Raw genomic sequence first — 18936 nt, 5'->3', positions numbered from 1 at the left:
GTGTATATACATATTTATATATATATGTGTGTACAGGTTTTGGAAACTGAGATCTGAGTGAAAATTCTAGCTTTAGCACTTAGTGACTGCATACTTAAGCAGACCCAGGGGTCTGCACCCCACTTTTCAAATCTTTAAAGTGGGGCAAATGCCACAAGTCCTGAGAGTTTGGTTGTGGTGATTAAATAATGTACGTATCCAATAGTGTACTTTATGCATTTACATCATAGTAATGCATAATACATAGACGGAGGCTATTAGGACTAATTATAATCATCATCTTCAGTCTTGATTTTTAAAAGAATTTTCAACATTTTTGTACAGTTTCAGAAACAGAAATGTAATTTCACTGCATTTTAGTTGCTAAGACTGAGGCTCTGATTTTAGTTTCTACTGTCTTAATTCAGCTGCTAACAAAGTTTTCCACTCATCACTTTGTGGATGCCAACCACCTACCCCGACCTGATTTAATACTTGGAAAAACTCAGCGAACATTCTTCCTTGAAAACCAGCTACCAGATGTATCATTCAAACTATTAACTGTCACTCAAGAAAAGGAACATCGCAAGTGATGTTCCTTCTAGGAAATAAAAGCGTTGAATCAATTCACAGTCATTCCCCAAATTTCCAAACCCTGTAGAGTGAGCAAACGTTCAAGTTTCCACTACGAAAACAATCCGTAGCCTTCTGGTTACTGGACTCACTTCAACACTCCTCAGGCGCACGAAAGAAGGAATACTCCGCGCATCTCCACGCTTCCTTCTTCTCACACAAAGCCCCCTTGGCTGAAGGAGCAGACCCTTCCAGCAGGGTCGGGCCGGGCGGGAGTCAGGGCAGCTTGCAGACCCGGGGGTCTCACCACATGTCGACCCCCGACTCCCACCCCGGGAAGCCCTCGCGGCTCGGAGCTCACACCCCGCCCGGGAGCCGCCTTCCCCCCAACCCCAAAACCCGCCCGGGACCCCAAGACCACGCCGTTCCCTGGGGGGCGGCGGCGGTCGGCAGCCACCGCTCTGCCAGTCCCCGCCCGTCTCGCATCCTCCGCCCCTGGCCCTAACCCACGCACACCCCACAGGGCAGCCCCGGCCCTCGGACGACTCCGTCCGACTCCACCTCCCCGGGGGAGTCCCGAGCCGGACGGCCTCAGGCTGCCCGGCACGTTCACCCGTGCCCGGACACACGCCCCTGCCCCGCCTCCGCTCCCCGCTTGCGGTTCGCCCGGCTGCCACCGAGCCGCTCGGGGCCACGAGAGCCCGGTTGGGGCCACGAGAGCCCGGTCCGGGCCCCGGCGCTGCCACCTGCGCCCCCGGCCCCGCGCCATGTTTGAGAAAGAGCAGTAGCGAGCCGGAGGCCGGGCCCGGCCCGCGCGCCCCGCAGTCGCCCGCCCGCCCGCCGCGCCGCGCTGCCGCTCACCCGTCGCCCCCGGGAGCAGCAGCGCCGCCGCCGCCGCTGCCGCCGCCAGCACAAGGAGGAGCAGTCGGGGACGCGGAGCAGCGGCCGCCGCCTCCATGGTCCCGCCGCCACCGCCTGTGGCCCGGCCCGGCCCGGCCGCCGCCTCACCCCAGCAAACCTCGCCTCGCCCCACCTCCCCCGCCGCCGCGGCGGCCCCGCTTCGGCCCTTTGTAACTGCTCGGGGGACGTGCGTCCATTGGCTGCCGGGCTCCCGCCGGCCCCGCCTCCCCGCCGCCGCGAGCGGCCGAGCGGGACCCAGCCACGAGCCCCGCCCGCGGGCCCACCGGGCAGCCAATCCGGAGCCGCGCGCCCCGGCCTCTGGCCACGCCCCACGCTCCCCGGGGGACGGGCCGCCAGACCCCTGCCCCGGCCAGAGCTGCTCCCGGCTCCGCGAGGCGGTGTGGGGGCGGGATCGGCCAGACCCAGCGCCGCCGAGCCGCTAGCCCCGGAGGGCCGGGTAGAGCGAAGGGTGTGTCTGTGTGAGTCGCTTTCGGGAAAAGGCTGTGGCCGCTCGACTCTCTTTTCTTCTAACCTCCTCTAGGCGCGGAAGATCTCGTACTGCTTCAGCCCCACGCTGACCCCATTCACTGCTCCGCACCGGCAATCCCTGCATAGGCCACTCAGATCCGCTGCAGCGCCAGGCCCTGCATGCACTTCAACTTCCCCTCTCCAAGTCCACGCATCAACTTCAGCATTCCCCCGAAGATCTTTCCTCCGCGCCCTTCACATGCGACTCAGTCTCCTGTTTCCTCATGCTTGGAGCGGTCATCCCGAACCTAGCTCCCCCACCCAATTCCAAACCTAGGAAGTCCTCAGATCCCAGCCTCAGACCCAGATCCTGACCCCAAACACACCCCCAAATAGCCTCCCGCCTCACTCCGGAACAGGCACAGGATGGGGATCCAAGCCGCTCTCGCCTCATCCCCCTTCCTGATCCAGGTTGGAAAGGGAGGGTCCCCACCCCAACCCCTCAAAGGAGGGGTTCCCCCTTCTTAGAACCCAGCTCCCGCGGGGTGGAGGGGGAGCAGTCATTACTTTGAGCTGTGTCTGACACTCCTGTATAATAATCCTGAGGTGTCACTAAAAACCCAAATAAACTACGTTTTCATTCCGAATTCCTAATTTACTGCGAGACGCTCCACCCACCTTTCCTCCGCGACGCCAAAATGAGCTCCAGATTTGTAATTCTTCCTGTCAGACTAGTCCTTTCTTCAGACACAAACACAGCCAAGGAGGCTGTTACGTAGAACAGAGAATATTTTCCCTCAGAACCTTTTAAGGAGAAAGTTTTATTTCCTGTGTCATTTGAGCTTGGAATTAAATAAACCTTGATAGCAGGAATCAGAACCAGCCTCTAATGTCAACTTGTGCACTACTTCAGAGTCACTGGGTGAGCATTTTCCCCACCTGTGAAGGTTTCCTTCCTGGAGATGAAAAGGGAAAGGACGTGGATATTGGAGCTGGGATCTGAGACCTGCGTGCTTTCTCCCTCCTGGCTGGGACACTACTTCGGCAAAGTCAGCTAACCTTTCAGAGTCTCCAGCAGGCTCAGAGGCCTGCAACTTGCTCTAGACTGCAGCGCCAGCAGCCTCAGCAGCGAACTCCCCTCTTGTTCAGACTGAAGGATTCCAGAAAGACGGTTTCTGGCAGGCTCCAGTCCCAATTTGCCCTCTCGGTTCCAGTTTCTTCAATGGAGACTTGGTGGGCTTTGTGCCAAGAGGTCTCTAGATTGCCTTTTTGCTGCTCTATTTGCAATGTCTTGCATAAGATAAGAGCTAATGAGATTTTGATTGTGTGAATGAATGAATGATCTCAAAGTGACTGTTTTTCTTTGGCCTTTAGCTTCCTCATCTCTAAAATGTAAATAATAATAGTACCTACCCCGTTTATAAATGAAAGGGATTGAATCACTTGTCTTGGGCTCCTTAGATGATGTAATGTGTCTGGTACAGTGTCTGGAACATAGTAAATATTTAGTTAATGCCATTTCTTTGCCCATCCCCTTCCAGCTCCGTATGATTCTAATCAGCATGTGTGTTCATGTTAGTCTGTGCCCTTGACGTACAGAGCCTAGATTAATCAGTGTTAATCACACCTCCAGTTCCTTAACATTTTCCATGGAATTGAGTAGATTCAACAGAAAGGAAAAACAGACCGGTTTTTAAATTTTAACATCCTGATACTAGGAGGAAATTTCCATGAACAACAGATCCATAAATAAACTACACTAGAATGGAACACTAAATTAATAGTTTAAAATCATGGTTCCCAAATTGTAAAGTGTCTCCAAATTACCTGGAGAGCTTTTAATAATGCAGATTCTTGGGTCTCACTGGGTCTTAGCAATTCTGCTTCAGTTCTTCTGGAGAAGGTTCAGGAATCTGCATTTGTAATAGACATCATAGTTAATTCTGTTGCAGGTGGCACTAGGCCAGCTTCAAAAGACTGGTATACTTAAAATTCAGTAAATAAAAATGCATGACCTTATTTGCCTTTTGAGAAAGGTTGGATGGGCAGTGGAAAGAAGCCGCTGGCTTTGGAGGCCTGCAGACCCTACTTGAAATTCTGGCTCTGCCACTCAGTAGCTGTGGGTCTGTGAACACTATTTGATCACTCTTGAGATTTAGCATCTCCAGGGTAAAGGGAGATATTGTTGTGAGGTCTAAATGAGCTATTGCACATAAGGAATCTATCATAAGTGTTAATTCCTTTCAGTCTTTACAGACTTACTTGTTGTTTAAAAGGCTTCCCTGTTATCTACTACAATGTCTTGATTATCTTGATTTAAAGATGGAGAAACTTAGATCAGTTCCCCAGCAAGTCAGCTGCAGAGCTAGTACTAGGAGTCTCACTCCAGTGCCTTGTACCCTATGTAATGTTGTCTCTTAATCTTTATGCCAAGGACATTGTTTGCATTTCCTTTTGGATTATTCTCTTATGTAAGATGTTTTTGCCAAAATAGACAGCAGAGACTGCTAGTCATCTAAACTATACCCATTCCTACATTTGCTTTATAATAGAGTCCTGATTTTCTCTGGGAAAGCAGTTCACCTAGAAAAAAATATGTATGAATTTGCCAGGCTCCTTGTACCTAGTATTCCCAGTGAAATGGAAATAGAAGTCTACTTTCCACAAGGTGGAGCCTGTACATATTTCCCAGTTAAAAAAGGAAAGAGATTCATCATATTCTCTCTGCCTGGAACATGGTTGCAATGCTTGGCGGTACAGCAGCCACTTTGTAAACATAAGGGTGATAGCCAAAACTGAGGACTGTAGAGAGAAAACCTGGAGAGAGTCTAAGTTTTTGATAAATTTCCTGAACAGCTGCACCAGCTCTATAATGCTTATTTCTTATTATATGAGAAAAATAAACCTCTTTTTTTTTTTTTTTTTTTGAGGCAGAGTTTCACTCTTGTTGCCCAGCCTGGAGTGCAATGGTGTGATCTCAGCTCAATGCAACCTCCACTTCCTGGGGTCAAGCAATTCTCCTGCCTCAGTCTCCCAAGTAGCTGGGATTACAGGCATGCACCACCACCCTCAGCTAGTTTTGTACTTTTAGTAGAGATGGGATTTCTCCATGTTGGTCAGGCTGGTCTCGAACTCCTGATGACCTCAAGTGATCCTCCCGCCTTACAGGCATGAGCCACTGTGCCTGGCCAATAAATCTCTTTTTTATTCACCTTAGAACATTTCAATTCTACTCATTTGCCCATCCTATTTGTTGTTGCATATTTTATTTCTGTCTTATTTTCTAACCTACAAGATATTATTGACTTATACCATTATTAGCTATTGCCAATTCTTGGTGCTCCTAACTGAATAACAAATCACCTCAAAATTTAGTGGCATAGAATGATAACCATGGATCATTTTTCATGAGACTGTAGGTAGGCTGGAGAGTTTTTCAGGTTTATGCCAATTTATGCTGATTTCAGCTGAGCTCACCTGTGAGTCAGCCATCAGGTGGAAGGGGGTGGAAGAGGGTAATGAGCTAGATCAGCTCCTCCATGTTGTTTTCCACCCTCCAGCAGGCTAGCCTAAGCTTGTTAACATGACAGTTCAGAGGTCCAAGATAATGAATGAAAGTGTGCAGGACCCCGGAGTCGTAGGTTTAGAACTGTAATGGACCAGGCATGGTGGCCCATGCTTGTAATCTCAGCACTTTGGGAGGCCAAGGTGGGTGATGGCTTGAGCCCAAGAGTTTGAGGCCAGCCTGGGTAACATGGCAAAACTTCTCATCTACAAAAAAATGCAAAAATTACCCGGGTGTGGTGGCTCATGCCTGCAGTCCCAGCTACTTGGGAAGCTGAGAGTTTGGAGGATCGCTTGAGACCAGGAAGTCAAAGCTGCAGTGAGCCATGATCGCACCACTGCACTCCAGCCTGGGTGACAGAGTGAAACCCTGTCACCAAAAAAAAAAAAAAAAACCACTGGCGCATCACTTCTACCACATCCCATTGGTTTGGCCATGAACTGCGGCTGAGCCCAGATTCAAAGGGTAGGGGAAAAGACTCAATTTTTTTAATATATAAAGGAAATGCAAAATCACATTACAAAGAGGCAAGGATATCAAGAGAAAAATAAGCGTGTACATTTTTACAAACACTTTTTAACCACTTTCTCTTATCTCCATTTCTTTTTACCTCTCATACTTTCTACCTCAAATTACTGGTACTGTTATTCTTCCTGAAGTGTAGCTTTTAAAATTTCTTTTAGCAAGAGTCTACCAGTAGCAAATAATCTTAGTTGTTGTTTGACTGAAAATGTTTTTATGAACAATGTTTTTGCTGAAAATAGCATTCTAGGTTGATAATTGTTTTCTCTCAAAAATTGAACGTATCATTTCACTGTCCTTCCATTGTTTATGTGAAATTAGATAGGAGTGTAATGGTTTTTCCTTTGTAAGTAATCTGTCTTTTCTGGTTTTTTTTTTATAGACTTCATTTTTTTAGAGCAGTTTTAGCTTCACAGCAAAATTGAAGTGAAATTACATAGAGTTCTCATCTATTCCCTGACCTCACCCACACCCACAGCCTCTCCCACTGTCCACATCTCCTACCAGAGTGGTACATTTGTTACAATCAATGAACCTACACTGTCACATCATTACCACCCAAAGTCAATAGTTCACTTTTGGATTCACTCTTGTTGTCTGTGGGCTTTGACGAACATACAGTGACAGTATGATGCAGAATATTTTCACTGCCCCCCCGCCAATCACAAAGATTTCCTCCTATATGTTCTTCTAGTTGTTTTATAATTTTAGCTTCTTCATCTAAGGCTTTAAGCCATCTTGAATTAACTCTTACATATGATGTGAGGTATGAATCGAAGTTTAGTTTGTTCTATACTGACATCCGGTTGATCCAGCATAATTTGTTAAGATTTATTAAGAAAATTTCCCCATTGGACTACATTGGTGACTTTGTCAAAAATCATTTGTGTATTTGTGGATCTATTTATGGACTCTCTTTTTTTCCCCATTGGTCTGTCTATTTTAATGCCAACCTCACTGACTTGATTACTGTATTTTACGGTAAGTCTCAAAATTAGGTGGAACAAGTTTTCCAGTTTCGTTCTTCTTTTGTTTTGCCTATGCTAAGATATTCATAGTTCCAAGAAAATTTTAGTGATAGTTTGTCAATATCTACAAAAAAGCCTGCTATTCTTTTTTTTTTTTTTTTTTTTTTTGTGAGTCAGAGTCTCACTCTGTCACCAGGCGCCAGGCTGGAGTGCAGAGGCGCAACCTCGGCTCACTGCAACCTCCACCTCCTGGGTTCAAGCAATTCTCCTGCCTCAGCCTCCCGAGTAGATGGGACTACAGGCGCATGCCACCACGCCCAGCTAATGTTTTTGAATTTTTAGTGGACACGGGGTTTCACCATGTTGGCCAGGATGGTCTCGATTTCTTGACCTTGTGATCCACCCACCTCGGCCTGCTATTCTTTTTATTGAAATTGTGCTGAACTATAAATCAATTTGTGGAGAATTGACATCTTTACAATATGAGTCTTCTCATCCATGAGCATGACATATTTCTTCATGTATTTGGATCTTTAATTTTTCTCAACAATGTTTTGTAGTTTTTATTGGTAGGGGTCTTTTATAACATTTGTTCAATTTATTTCTAAGTAAGTTTTATCAAGGATTTGCATTTATTTTTGCCACCTGGACCAATACCAGTCTTTGATTACTCTAAATTATTGACTTGAGTTTTGTTGTTGTTGTTATGAGTCTCACTCTGTCCCCCAGGTTGGAGTGCAATGGCACGATCTCAGCATACTGCAACCTCTGCCTCCCAGGTTCAAGCAATTCTTACGTCTCAGCCTCTTGAATAGCTGAGATTACAGTCATGAGCCACCATGCCTGGCTAATTTTTGTTTTTGTTTTTAGTATAGACGGGATTTCACCATGTTAGCCAGGCTGGTCTTGAACTCCTGACCTTAGGTGGTCCACCCACCTTGGCCTCCCAGACTTGACTTTTTTAATTTGTTTATTGTTTGGCCCATGTAGGTAATATGCATTTGGGTTTTAAGCAACATGAGAGACAGAGAGCTTGTGGTACCAAATTTTCAGTGATAACATTATTTCTCCTTTTCTGCTAGAAACCTGGGTTTTCACAACCTCTCAGTAGTTGATGTGGTTAGTATTTGCTTCAGGTTTACCCTTTCATTGGAAGTGTAAACTTTGGGGTCTTATCTTTATGGGGGAAGTGTCCTGGGGCCTTGGATGGCCCCTGATCTTCGCCTCCCATTTCCTGTGCTCTGTGAGACCAGGCAACAGAAGCTTAATAAATGCCCTAAGAACAACAGCCAGTTGCAGTGCTCCTGAGTTCTTTCTTTCACTTAGTATTTTGGCCCGAGAGTCTCCTACTTTCCTGCCATCTCATAAATGCATTTAGGAAGATACATTTTTCCTATATTTTTACTTTTTGTCCATGGAAAGATCAATCAACTAATAACCAGGAACAAAACTACTACTACCTAACCTCCTCCATTACACAGATAAACTTAAAAATCATTACAAAGTTCTCTGCTATAGCAGAACACAATTGTAACTGGCATAGGTATCAAAGAGGATTGAAACAAAAGCTATTTTGCTAATACAGTACAAGAGAAATTCAACTTCTGGCATTGTCTCTGCAGCTTCTCTAACATTGAAAATATGCTCACAGGCTGTCTATCCCCACCCCCGTCTTTCAAGCTGGTTTCCCCAAATGCTTGCGTTACTTTAGGAAAATGTTTTGTTTTATTTTGTTTTGTGTTTTGTTTTGTTTTGTTTTCATACAGACATTTGTTGTGAATGTCTAATTTTAAATACACTATGGATATGGAATTTCACCTGTGGATAAATACTTTTTATTCGGCTTTGGGAAATGTATTTCTTATTTTAGGATTAATTTTTATAAATGCCCTATGGATACTAGAAAACAGAAGTGGACTCTGTTTTTTGTGTACATTAACTTGTATGTGTCTGTATATTTCATTTGTGTGTGAATGTGTATGTGTGTGTTTATTTCATCTTTGTAGCTAATCCTTGTTTATTTTTGACTGTGTAATCTGCCAAAGACAGAAAGAGGTGCACTAAGCTCTCCCCATTCCCCACTGCTCTCCCTGTTTCCCTTAAGACACATCCTCTGGACTTCAGTGCCCTCCCTTCCTCATCAGAGAAATAAAATGGGATTCAGACTTCCTGGCCCCTCTGAGTTAGGGGGAGGGAGGACCAGCGGGCTTGAGCATCTTCTCTCTTGTCCTGAGAGGCAGTGCCACAGCTGTAGGCTGTGGCTCTGTTTGCAGCAGTTCTCAGCACTACTCCTGCCCTCAGACACCTGAACATTAAGCAGTCTCTGCCTGCCTTCCTGCGATACAGCCTCCGCTAGGCTTCTGCCATTATGCACATCTGTGCTTCTGCTGTGATCCCTTGCGTTATCCACAATTCCGCCAAGTCTGGCCCAACCTCCTTTTTACCATTCGGCCTCCAAGACTGGAATCCTAGGCCCAAATTGTGCCCAGTGGGGAAGTTTTTGCTCCATGCAGACCAACCTCCCTAATGTAGTTGTCCCTGCTTTTCAAGTACCCACTGGCACTCTTTTTGTCTGTTGAAACATCTTGCTTTCTTGGTAGAGTTTCAGAGCTGATGGCCTGCGTGTCATGTATGCTCTTGTTTGCTGCCTGCCTGACTAGGTGCATTGCTTCGCTATTGTTCACTCTTCCTCCCTGTCAGTCTGCCCTATTCAGTTACATTGTCTCAGGGAGAGCCTGGCTTTTCCCTTGGTCAATCAGGAAAATTCCCTTGTGGTCAAGACAAATTGAGGATTTTCAGTAGGTTGCCACTATGCCTTCCTCTTGGCTCAAATTTCCGTTTAATCACATGTTCTGAAAAAGTGTAAAGAAAGAAAGAAAAAAAATGCCATAAGACATGGGGCACATGCCCATGTGGCCTCTTTGTAGGAGACCTGAACACGTTTAATTCTACAAACACACACACACACACACACACACACACACATACACACACACATTCACTTGTACATTTAAAACTATACATCCAAACAGCATTCACATTGGATGAGAGAATTCAACAGAAGCACAGCAGTACTGCAGACAGCTTAATCCAACTCTATTTGGCAACTCAAGCACTAAAAATGTAAGGAAAAATAACTACCAAGATTAAACGTGCACACATATATACCCAACTCTCCACACACAAATTCACATGCACAAAAAACCAGAATCTCCTTCCTCTTTCCAGTATCCATGAGACACTAACAAAAATCGATCGTAAGCTAAGAAACATCAAGAAGTCCCTCTGAGACAGAAAATAGAGGATAAATCCATGATTCCTACTGCTTAGAAAGCTGGACATTCATAACAAAAGTTCAAGTGAAACCAAAGCAAAACAAAATATTCAGAAACACTAAAAAAATATTCCTGCAGAAACCCAAGCATTTGGAGAAATCAACTTGAAAGAAAGGGGAGGAGAGAGAGCCTGTGAGTGTATTTTGGAATTGGAGACAAGAGATAATGTCAGAAGCTGAATTTCTTTGGGCTGTGTTGTCAAATAGCTTTAGTTTGAATCCCTTCCATACCTATCACAGTTAAGACTTTATTCTGCTGCAGCAAGTACCTGACAATGACTTTTGTCTGTGTAATTGGAAGGAGGAAGGCAGGTAGGGGTGGTGAATAGCGGGCATGCCAGAGGATCTAGGAACTCTGATAGTTCAGCATGAGAAAAGCACTTAAAGGTGAGCAGGTTCCCCACTTTCTGCAGAGTAGTCTCCCCCCATCTAAATCAGGCCTTGCATAAATCCTTCCAACTTAAGGGTAAGGTCAGAAGATCCCATCTTCATCTAATTATAGAGTCCTGGCCATTGAGACCAGCCTGGCCAACATGGTGGAACTTTGTCTCTACTAAAAACACTGAAAAAATTAGCCAGGCATGGTGGTACGGGCCTGTAATCCCAGCTACTCAGGAGGCTGAGGCAGGAGAATTGCTTGAACCTGGGAGGCAGAAATTGCAGTGAGCTGAGATTGCACCACTGCACTCCAGCCTGGGCAACAGAGTAACTCCATCTCCAAATAAATAAATAAATAAAATAGACTCCTGGCCACAGGGCATCTCTAAGAATGCTCTGGGCCAAAGAGGGATGCCAACTATCACCTGATGGTCTTTTGCAGAGGGAATGGGAGGTCCCAGGGAGCAATTTCACTGCCTCACCTGGAAAACCCAGGAGGAGGGAAGGTAAACCGCAGCAGGCTTGAAATTCCCTGCCCTTTAGTTTGAGTGTCCTATGTTCCCAGTTTCATCTGAATATCCCACTTTTTAAGTCAAATCAACAGGACCTTGGCAGCAATAGTGGCCTCAACCAGCTTGAAAGTTCCTAGTGGACCCAGACCAAGTTTCCTTTTGTGTATCTTCCCCTGAGTGCCAAATGAGGTATTAAGGACACAGTTACACCCCAACCCCAATGACAGGAGCTTACATTTGATTTTATTAAACAAGAGTAGGCTGTTTGTTCCGAGCTCTGAGACAAGAGACTTGACCTCCAATATGGTCTCTGCCACTAGTTTGCGTTGTAATCCTTCTCTGGAGCTGTTTCCTGCTTGTAGAAAGTGTGGAGGGAGGTTTGGGAGAATAGAGAGAGCTGAAGCTGCCTTCTAAAATTTGTATTTCCTACATCCATCACCAGAGAGAAAGAACATTGCTTCCTGAAGCCTCAGAATGGTTAGGATTCTTTTTTTAAAAATTAAAAACAATTTTTTTTTTTAAATTTGAGACGAGATCTCTCTCTCTCTTCAGGCTGCAGTGCAGTGGTGCAGTCACGGCTCACTGCAGCCTCAGTCTTTAGGGCTCAAGCCATCCTCCCACGTAAGCCTCACAAGTAGTTGAGACTACAGGGGCATGCAACCACATCCAGCTAATTTTTTAATATTCTTTGTAGAGACAGAGTTTCACCATGTTGCCCAGGCTGGTCTTGAACTTAATTTGGCTCAAGTGATCCACCCACCTTGGCCTCCCAAAGTGCTGGAATTACAGGTGTGAGCTATTGCACCCAGCCATGGGGTTGGATTAACCCATTCTTTAGGTTACAATAGCAAAAACCTGACTAGAAAGAGAAAAAAAAATGTTTTGGCTGTCATAACAGAAAAGGACAAGGGCAGATGATCAGATGATGTCACTGGCTGCTTCACACTCTCATCTCCATCTCGCATCCCAGCCTTTCTCTGTGTTGGCCTTGTTCTCTCCTTCAGACATCATCTTGTGTGCATTATAGGATAGAGGGAACGGCCAAGGTGCTTCAGGCTCACCTTGAGCTGGGGAACCCAGAGAAAGACAACTTTTCTTGCCAGACATTCTTAGACAAAATCCCAGGAATAGACTAACTGGTCCAGTTGGGACCAGGGCCCCATCCTTTAGGTCAGAGTTTTTCAACAAAGTATATTAGCCTTTGGAGTAAGACAGTTCTTTGTTATAAGACAGTGTCCTGGGTGCTGCTGATGTTTGGCACCCTGGTCACTAAATGTCAGACATGCTCCCCAATCTAATAATAACAAAAATAAAACTGCCACCCTACTTTTTCAGTGCCAGAGGTGTGGGGTTCAGTACAGCCTTATGCTGAGAACCACTGCCTTATATCAATCGCTGAAGCCAGGGTCTTGAGGCACTGTGATTGGCTGAATCTGGGTCTTCTGTTTTCTCCTGTGGTGGGAATCAGATTGGACATGCACTGTGTTTGGCAGCCCCACCAGACCCATACAATGTGGGTGGTTGAAGTGGGGTCATTTCCCAAAGGAACCCTCACCAGGTTTCTGTAACCAGAAGGGATGCTACACAAAGACCAGCAGCTGTTGATTGCCCTATCCTCGAGGGGAAAAGTGAATGCTCCCACAGGGAGGGAGGGATGATCACCTTCCTCTTATCAGCCATCCTCCATGCCTCAGCCACTCCATGTGCCAAATCCCGGGACTCCAGCTCAAAACCACACCTCCCTACTGAGGCATTTGAGGCCCTCCTGATCACTTTTGTTTTTGACCCCTCCACATGTTCCCTGGCCTACAATCTCCAAGATGGTCGAGGCCCCCTATGTCTCCAATGGGGTGGCAGTGGGGTCAGCTCAGAAATGCTGGACCAAACGGGAGCCAGAAGGGAGGTTCTGTGGATTCATCACATCCAAGGCAAATGCCATTTTCCAGATGAGCCCATTGGAACTAGGCCATATGGTTTTTCCAGGAAAGACCGGAGAGGCCCAGAGCACCGGCCATCTTTGCATTCTGAGAAAAGAAGGTGAAGTTTCTTCTTGAAGAGCCCCAGTGTCTTCCTGGCACCACAGCTGAGTTGAGCTGAACCAAGCTGGGGAGGAATGTGGCTGCAGGAGTGGGACCCTGGAAAACATCTCACCTAAGTCAAAAGAAGAAGCCAGGGTGAATTTTCAGGAGAGATTTCAGAGATCCTGGGCATAGGCTGAGCACTGCTCAGGTGGGGCAGACCATTCCAGCATCTCCAACTCTGCCCCAGAGTCGTCATACCCAGCGCCCCCAAAGTACAGCTCCTGACTCCTCCTTCAGGCCCCAGAATGAAACCAGAACCCCTTTCTCATTTCCAGTAAGATAGTGAGACAATGAGGTACTTTCCAAAGGAACTTCACTGTGAAGCTAAGAGAAATTTGTTTCTCTTAGAAGAAAATGCTGGAAATCCATCATCCTTATAGAGTGTGCATCTGAGCTCCTGGAAGGTTCTAGGTTCTGTCCCATACCTGATCTTAGTGTTTCATTTACAGAGAACTCCATGTTATTTCTGAGGTGGTCTCTCGATTCTTCAGGCCGGGGGACTGCACTGTTGTCTCTCTCCCAGCCCTTCTAAGTAGGGTTGGCTGGGAAGGGCAGATGCCCCCCGGGGAACTGGACTAAGTAAAGGAGATCTTACCACGTATCCTTTCTTCCTTCCTCCCTCAAGCATTGCTAGATTGTCTGCTCTCAGCTCAACTCTGTTTTTTTCTAGGAGCTCACGGTTGAGTGAGGGAGATGGCTACATACAATTAATTACCTACTCTAGCCTTGTATTAATAACTCCAGTGTAGCTGATCATCCCTGAGCCCTCTCACCGTAATGTTTCATCAAAAGAAACAACAGTCTGACTCCTCCCCCGCACACACCAAAAAGCCATTTAAGTTTTTATTGAAAAGAATTTTTTTTTTTTAGACGGAGTCTCACTCTTTCACCCAGGGTGGTGCGATCTCGGCTCACTGCACCTCCACCTTCCAGGTTCAAGTGATTCTCCTGCCTCAGCCTCCTAAGTAGCTGGGACTATAGGTGCATGCCACCACACCTGGCTAATTTTTGTATTTTTAGTAGAGATGAGGTTTCACCATGTTGGCCAGAATGGTCTCAAACTCTTGACCTTGGGTGATATACCCGCCTTAGCCTCCCAAAGTGCTGGGATTACAGGCCTGAGCCACGATGCCCAGCCAGAACATTTTTAACAATGCCAGGGGGGTTACAATTAAACCTTCTTTCAAAATGTGCTTTAGGCCACCCCACCCTCTTTCCTGGATGTCTTCTTTCCTTCAAGAGGCTCTCTGCCCTTTTGAAAGTGTATCCAGTTAGCCTTCTCCTGCCACTGCTCCCGTTACCCAGAGTTCCTTCACAAGAGCCCTGGGAGTCTGGAGGTCAGTTCAGACCAGGTCTTGGTAGACTAACAGAGGAGAACAGGAGGGAATGCGGTTCTCATTTGTGTCCACCACACTGCAATGGACGAGTGCAGTAGTATCCGTCTTCTCTCTGACTACTTTTTCTCTGTCCACTCTGGGCACTATTGCTCCCCAGGGTCTGCCCCAGGCCTTCTTCCTTTGGCTAGAACTTCTCCCTGGACAGCCTCAAATGCGTCCCTGGCTTTCCCTGGCATGGACATGCTTATGATTCTCAAATCTGTTTCCCTAGGTATTTAGCCTCCTAAGTACCCAGTCTTTTCCATGTGTCAACTACTCCTTGAGGGAACCCAGTGCTTGAGAAGGACCTGTGGTCACCTACAAAGCTCTCTTTAAGGTAGCAAAACCATGACTTTTGTAAGTAGTTTTTAATGGTGTCACTTAAAATTATCCTGTGTCTTACTTGTTTGTTTTTCGGTCTTTTCTTCTCCCTCCCTAACCGGCTCTGGTCTGGGGGTGGGGTGGGGTGCACAGTGAATAGCCTTTTTGTGTTTCAGGCAAGACAGGCCTCTCCAAAGCATGTCTTTGTAAGATTTCCAGGCCCATCAAAGGATGTGGTTGGATTTCCTGGAAGATGGATCCCTGCATTAATTGGGTCATGTGTCCCTTGACTGTGGCCAGGGAATGACATGTTCTAGTTGGTCTAGGCATTGGATTGCTGACCATCCCTAAACCAATCCTGGTAGCAACTGGGTTGAAATTATGATAATTGGCTCAGGCCGTTCATGGCCACTCCTACAGCCCATCCAAACCACAGGATTATCCTACCATAAGGAGAGGTGGAATAGGGAGTAGGTGAGCAAGCAACCAATGTCCCTGGCAAGGTTCCTCTAGAGCAGTGGCTTAAAAACATTTTTTGAACATAATTTATAGAAAGAAATACATTTTACATTGTGACCCAGGACACACACACACACACGCACACACACACACTTTTCACAAAATAACATTTACCATTTGCTACCTTGCTACTGGGAGCACATTCTGATCTTTTTGTAATCCTGGCTGCTTGATGAGGTAATGCCCAGTTCTATTTCATTTTTTAAAAATCCTGGTCTGAACCCACTAAGTTGACTTTACAACTCATTAATGGGTCATGACCTACAGATGGAAAAATGTCATTCTTGAGGTTTGCACAGACCGCTTGCATTGTTGAAATGATTGTTAAAATGTGGCATAAATTCTCCAAGAATTTGACAGGGACATGTGTAAGGAAATGAAAATTAGGTTAATGGTGGATCATTAAGGGGGTTGGGGGTGCTTGTCACTAGTGACTCAGAAGCAAGGCCCACAGAGAAAAGATTTTTGAGCTCCACAAGTAAGGCAGTCACTAGGACTTCCCCCTCAATAGACGTGATTTGTGACTACAAAGTAAAACCGCATTTGCAAAAATTGTGACAGCAAGAGAAGTCTAACATGGCCTACTCCATCTTGCTTCTCGCCTTACAACCTGGCTGTTCTCACTCATTCCTGTGCACAGGCCAAGCTAACCAGGGAATAATTGGTTTCTAGTTTAACTTGGAAACAAGAATGATAATCGTCCCTCCCTAAAACTAACCTCCTCCTTGCTGAGGGACCAAAGACGCTTTTGTAAAATGAATGAAAAGCCACAAGATTAGGATTATGGGAGGGGCCTGAATTCTGCTGAAATGAAGGTGTAGTTTCTACAATCCCTTACTGCTCAAGAGTCATGGGGCCAGAGCTCACAAGATATGTGACCTCCAAACTTGCTCCTATACGTAACATCCCTATTGCAGAATCAAAAATTGGTATTTTTAGATATTTTTTAGACTTTTTGATTCTGGCAACCAACTGATCCCACCTTGACCTGTGACTCATGAGTAAACTTGATGGGGTCCTTTGGCCTCCACCCAGAGGAGGATTCCATGCACGAGGACTATTTTTCATACCCCTAGGATTTCAACCCCAACCAATCAGCAGCACCCATTCCCTAGCTTCCTGCCCACAAAATTATCCTTGAAAACCTTTACTGCAATAGGACTGTCTCCGTGAACTGGCTTTGTCTGTGCAGCAGGCAAGAAGAACCTGTTGAACGATTACAAAAAGACTCCACCGGAGTAGCAGCATGGGCATGTAATGTAGCTAGGTGCTCCAAGATACTGCGTTCTCATGATTTTCGTTCTCCAGAGCCCAATGCCAACCTTTGACCAGACTTCTTCAAGCCCTTGGAAATGATGGTGGGCAGCCAGATGCTTTCTGGTCATGCTAGAGCCAGGCCAGATCAAGGGCCTACTGTGGGTAGGACGTGGAGGGTGTGTGGGGACAGAGGATGGTGGTGAGGATAAATAAGCCATTTACCCATTTATTTAAACAAACCACATACACAATTAAATAATATGGATACATTCATATGATAAAGATGAAATTCAGAATAGTGGTTAGAGGTTAAGATACAAGGAAGGGGCACAGAGAAGCCTTGGACAGTAATAGTGAAGTTTGATTTCCTAATCTAATTGGTGGATACATGGCTGGTTGTTTTGGTATTCAGCAAACAGTAAAGATGCATTGTGTACACACATATACACGTGCACAGGTTTGTTGGAATGTAGGACAAAAAATATAAGACAAGGATTCTGTTTAATGAGCTAAGAGACTCAAGTGGAAGGTACACACAGTCACAAAGAAAATGTTACACAATGAGGTCATATGAAATCTAAAGAAGCCATTCATTCTGAATTGTTATAACACCTTGGGTAAGTCATTTTATTTCTTGAAGCCTTGAACTTTTGAAGCATTATATATAGAGATATAAAAATTGTATCTGTTAAATATGTGTATGATATGTAATAGGCATACACGTATATGTACATATGTGTAACAGGTTTATTGTGAGAATTAACTGATATATAATACATGAGAAAATGTCTGACAAACTGTGAAGCACTTTGAAAAAATGTAAGATGATATGAACACTTTGAGCATCTTTGCAGCTATTTCTTCTGTGAAACTGCCATCCCACACAGTTTTGGGCTCAAGTGGCAGTCTGCAGCAAGCAGGTTGTAAGTGACTGTAAACTTTTCTTAAGCAAACATATTTTGTGTCTAGCACAATGAGGGATAGAAATAAAGAAGACACTGGCTATTATTGAATAGCTTGTGATTGTCAGAACAGGGACTTGGAGCTTAAGAGACCCATGGGATGGCTCAGCTGGGGGATGTAGGAGTTTGAACCAGTAGGAGATCTGCAGGGGGCGGGGCGGTGGTTAATGCTGAGAGGAGAGTACTGTGCTTCACATTCCTGGTGTCTCTCTCAGTCCAGTTAGCAGAACCTCACTGCCATCATCATGCTAGGCCCTGCAGGTGCTTCCCTCCTAGCACTCTGGCCTAAGCATGACACAAATCCCTCCCTCTAGTTCTCATCAGGCCAAATGTAAGGAACACTCTGGCTTCCGATGTTGCCACAGTTGCTGGCTCTCTCTTGCCCCAGACCCCCCTCTTCTTGTCCCTCTGCTATATGAGACACCTAATGCCATCCCAGCCAGCCAGCACAGCTCCGCAGCCTCTTCACTCAAGGTCCTCAGTTCCTGGCCTCTTGCCATCTCTGTGTAAGAGGTTCTACTGTAAGTTCTTGGGGGCTTGTTCTCAGGAGTAAGGTGAGAATTTGCAATTCAGACTTAGGAGTTCAGATTCAAGGAACCTGCAGACACACTGACTCCTGAAAGTAGGTGCCAAAAATTCTCCCTCTTGGGACAGAATATGTTCCAGAGACTGGGACAGAGGGAGTCTCAGGTTGGAGTCAGGTAGTATATCAGTCAGAGTCCCAGATGAACAGGTGGCACACTCAATGGGGTAAATTGAGGTGAGTTTAATAAAGAGATTATTTTTAAAGGGATGGCAGGGCATGGGGAAACCACAAGAGACAGTGCAGAACCCCAAAGGGCTCATCAAAGCACAAGTAACAGCAGGTGCTGTCACCTGCCCAGGCCTCTAGACGAGTGGAAGGAGAGCTACCTGGAGAGAGAGTCCTGTGATGGGGGGAGCCACTTGGCAGAGGCTGAGATTTTTAATGGAGAGATGCAGCCAGCCCTTGGAGATCTCACAGAGAGGGAACTGGGCAATAAGTACCTCAACTTCACCCTCTTCTTTTCCACCTCTGGTCAGTTGGCTGAGCCCAACTGGAAGCTGCAGGGTTATATTCCAGATAGGCCAGGTTACAGGGCACAGAGCAAGGGGAGTGTGGAAGAGCAAATGACCCACACAGCCTTGCTGTGATGACGAGGGTCCACAGGGATGATCAGACTTGAGTAGCACAGATGGGAA

At 46.0% G+C, this 18936-nt stretch overlaps 1 protein-coding gene across 5 annotated transcripts in view; it reads right to left on the bottom strand.

Moving 5' to 3' along the window:
• Positions 1–2653, bottom strand: part of TGFBR1 (transforming growth factor beta receptor 1) — a 51830-nt gene extending 49177 nt beyond the window's left edge. For 3 of the 5 annotated variants that reach the window (XM_078373243.1, XM_009000138.5, XM_002743147.6), the window contains exon 1: positions 1414–1598. Coding sequence is in view for 2 of the 5 variants with exons in the window: in XM_009000138.5 (XP_008998386.1) it covers positions 1414–1510 (97 nt within the window). In the remaining 3 variants the exon portion in view is untranslated. Of the gene's footprint in view, positions 1–1413; positions 1599–2598 lie in introns of those variants that run through there. The other 2 variants (XM_054258248.2, XM_009000155.5) reach the window with 1 other exon arrangement.
• Positions 2654–18936: the final 16283 nt, after the last annotated feature.

This window comes from Callithrix jacchus, chromosome 1, assembly GCF_049354715.1.
Source record: "Callithrix jacchus isolate 240 chromosome 1, calJac240_pri, whole genome shotgun sequence".
Lineage (NCBI taxonomy): Eukaryota > Metazoa > Chordata > Mammalia > Primates > Cebidae > Callithrix > Callithrix jacchus.
This window is presented reverse-complemented; position numbering and strand designations above follow the sequence as displayed.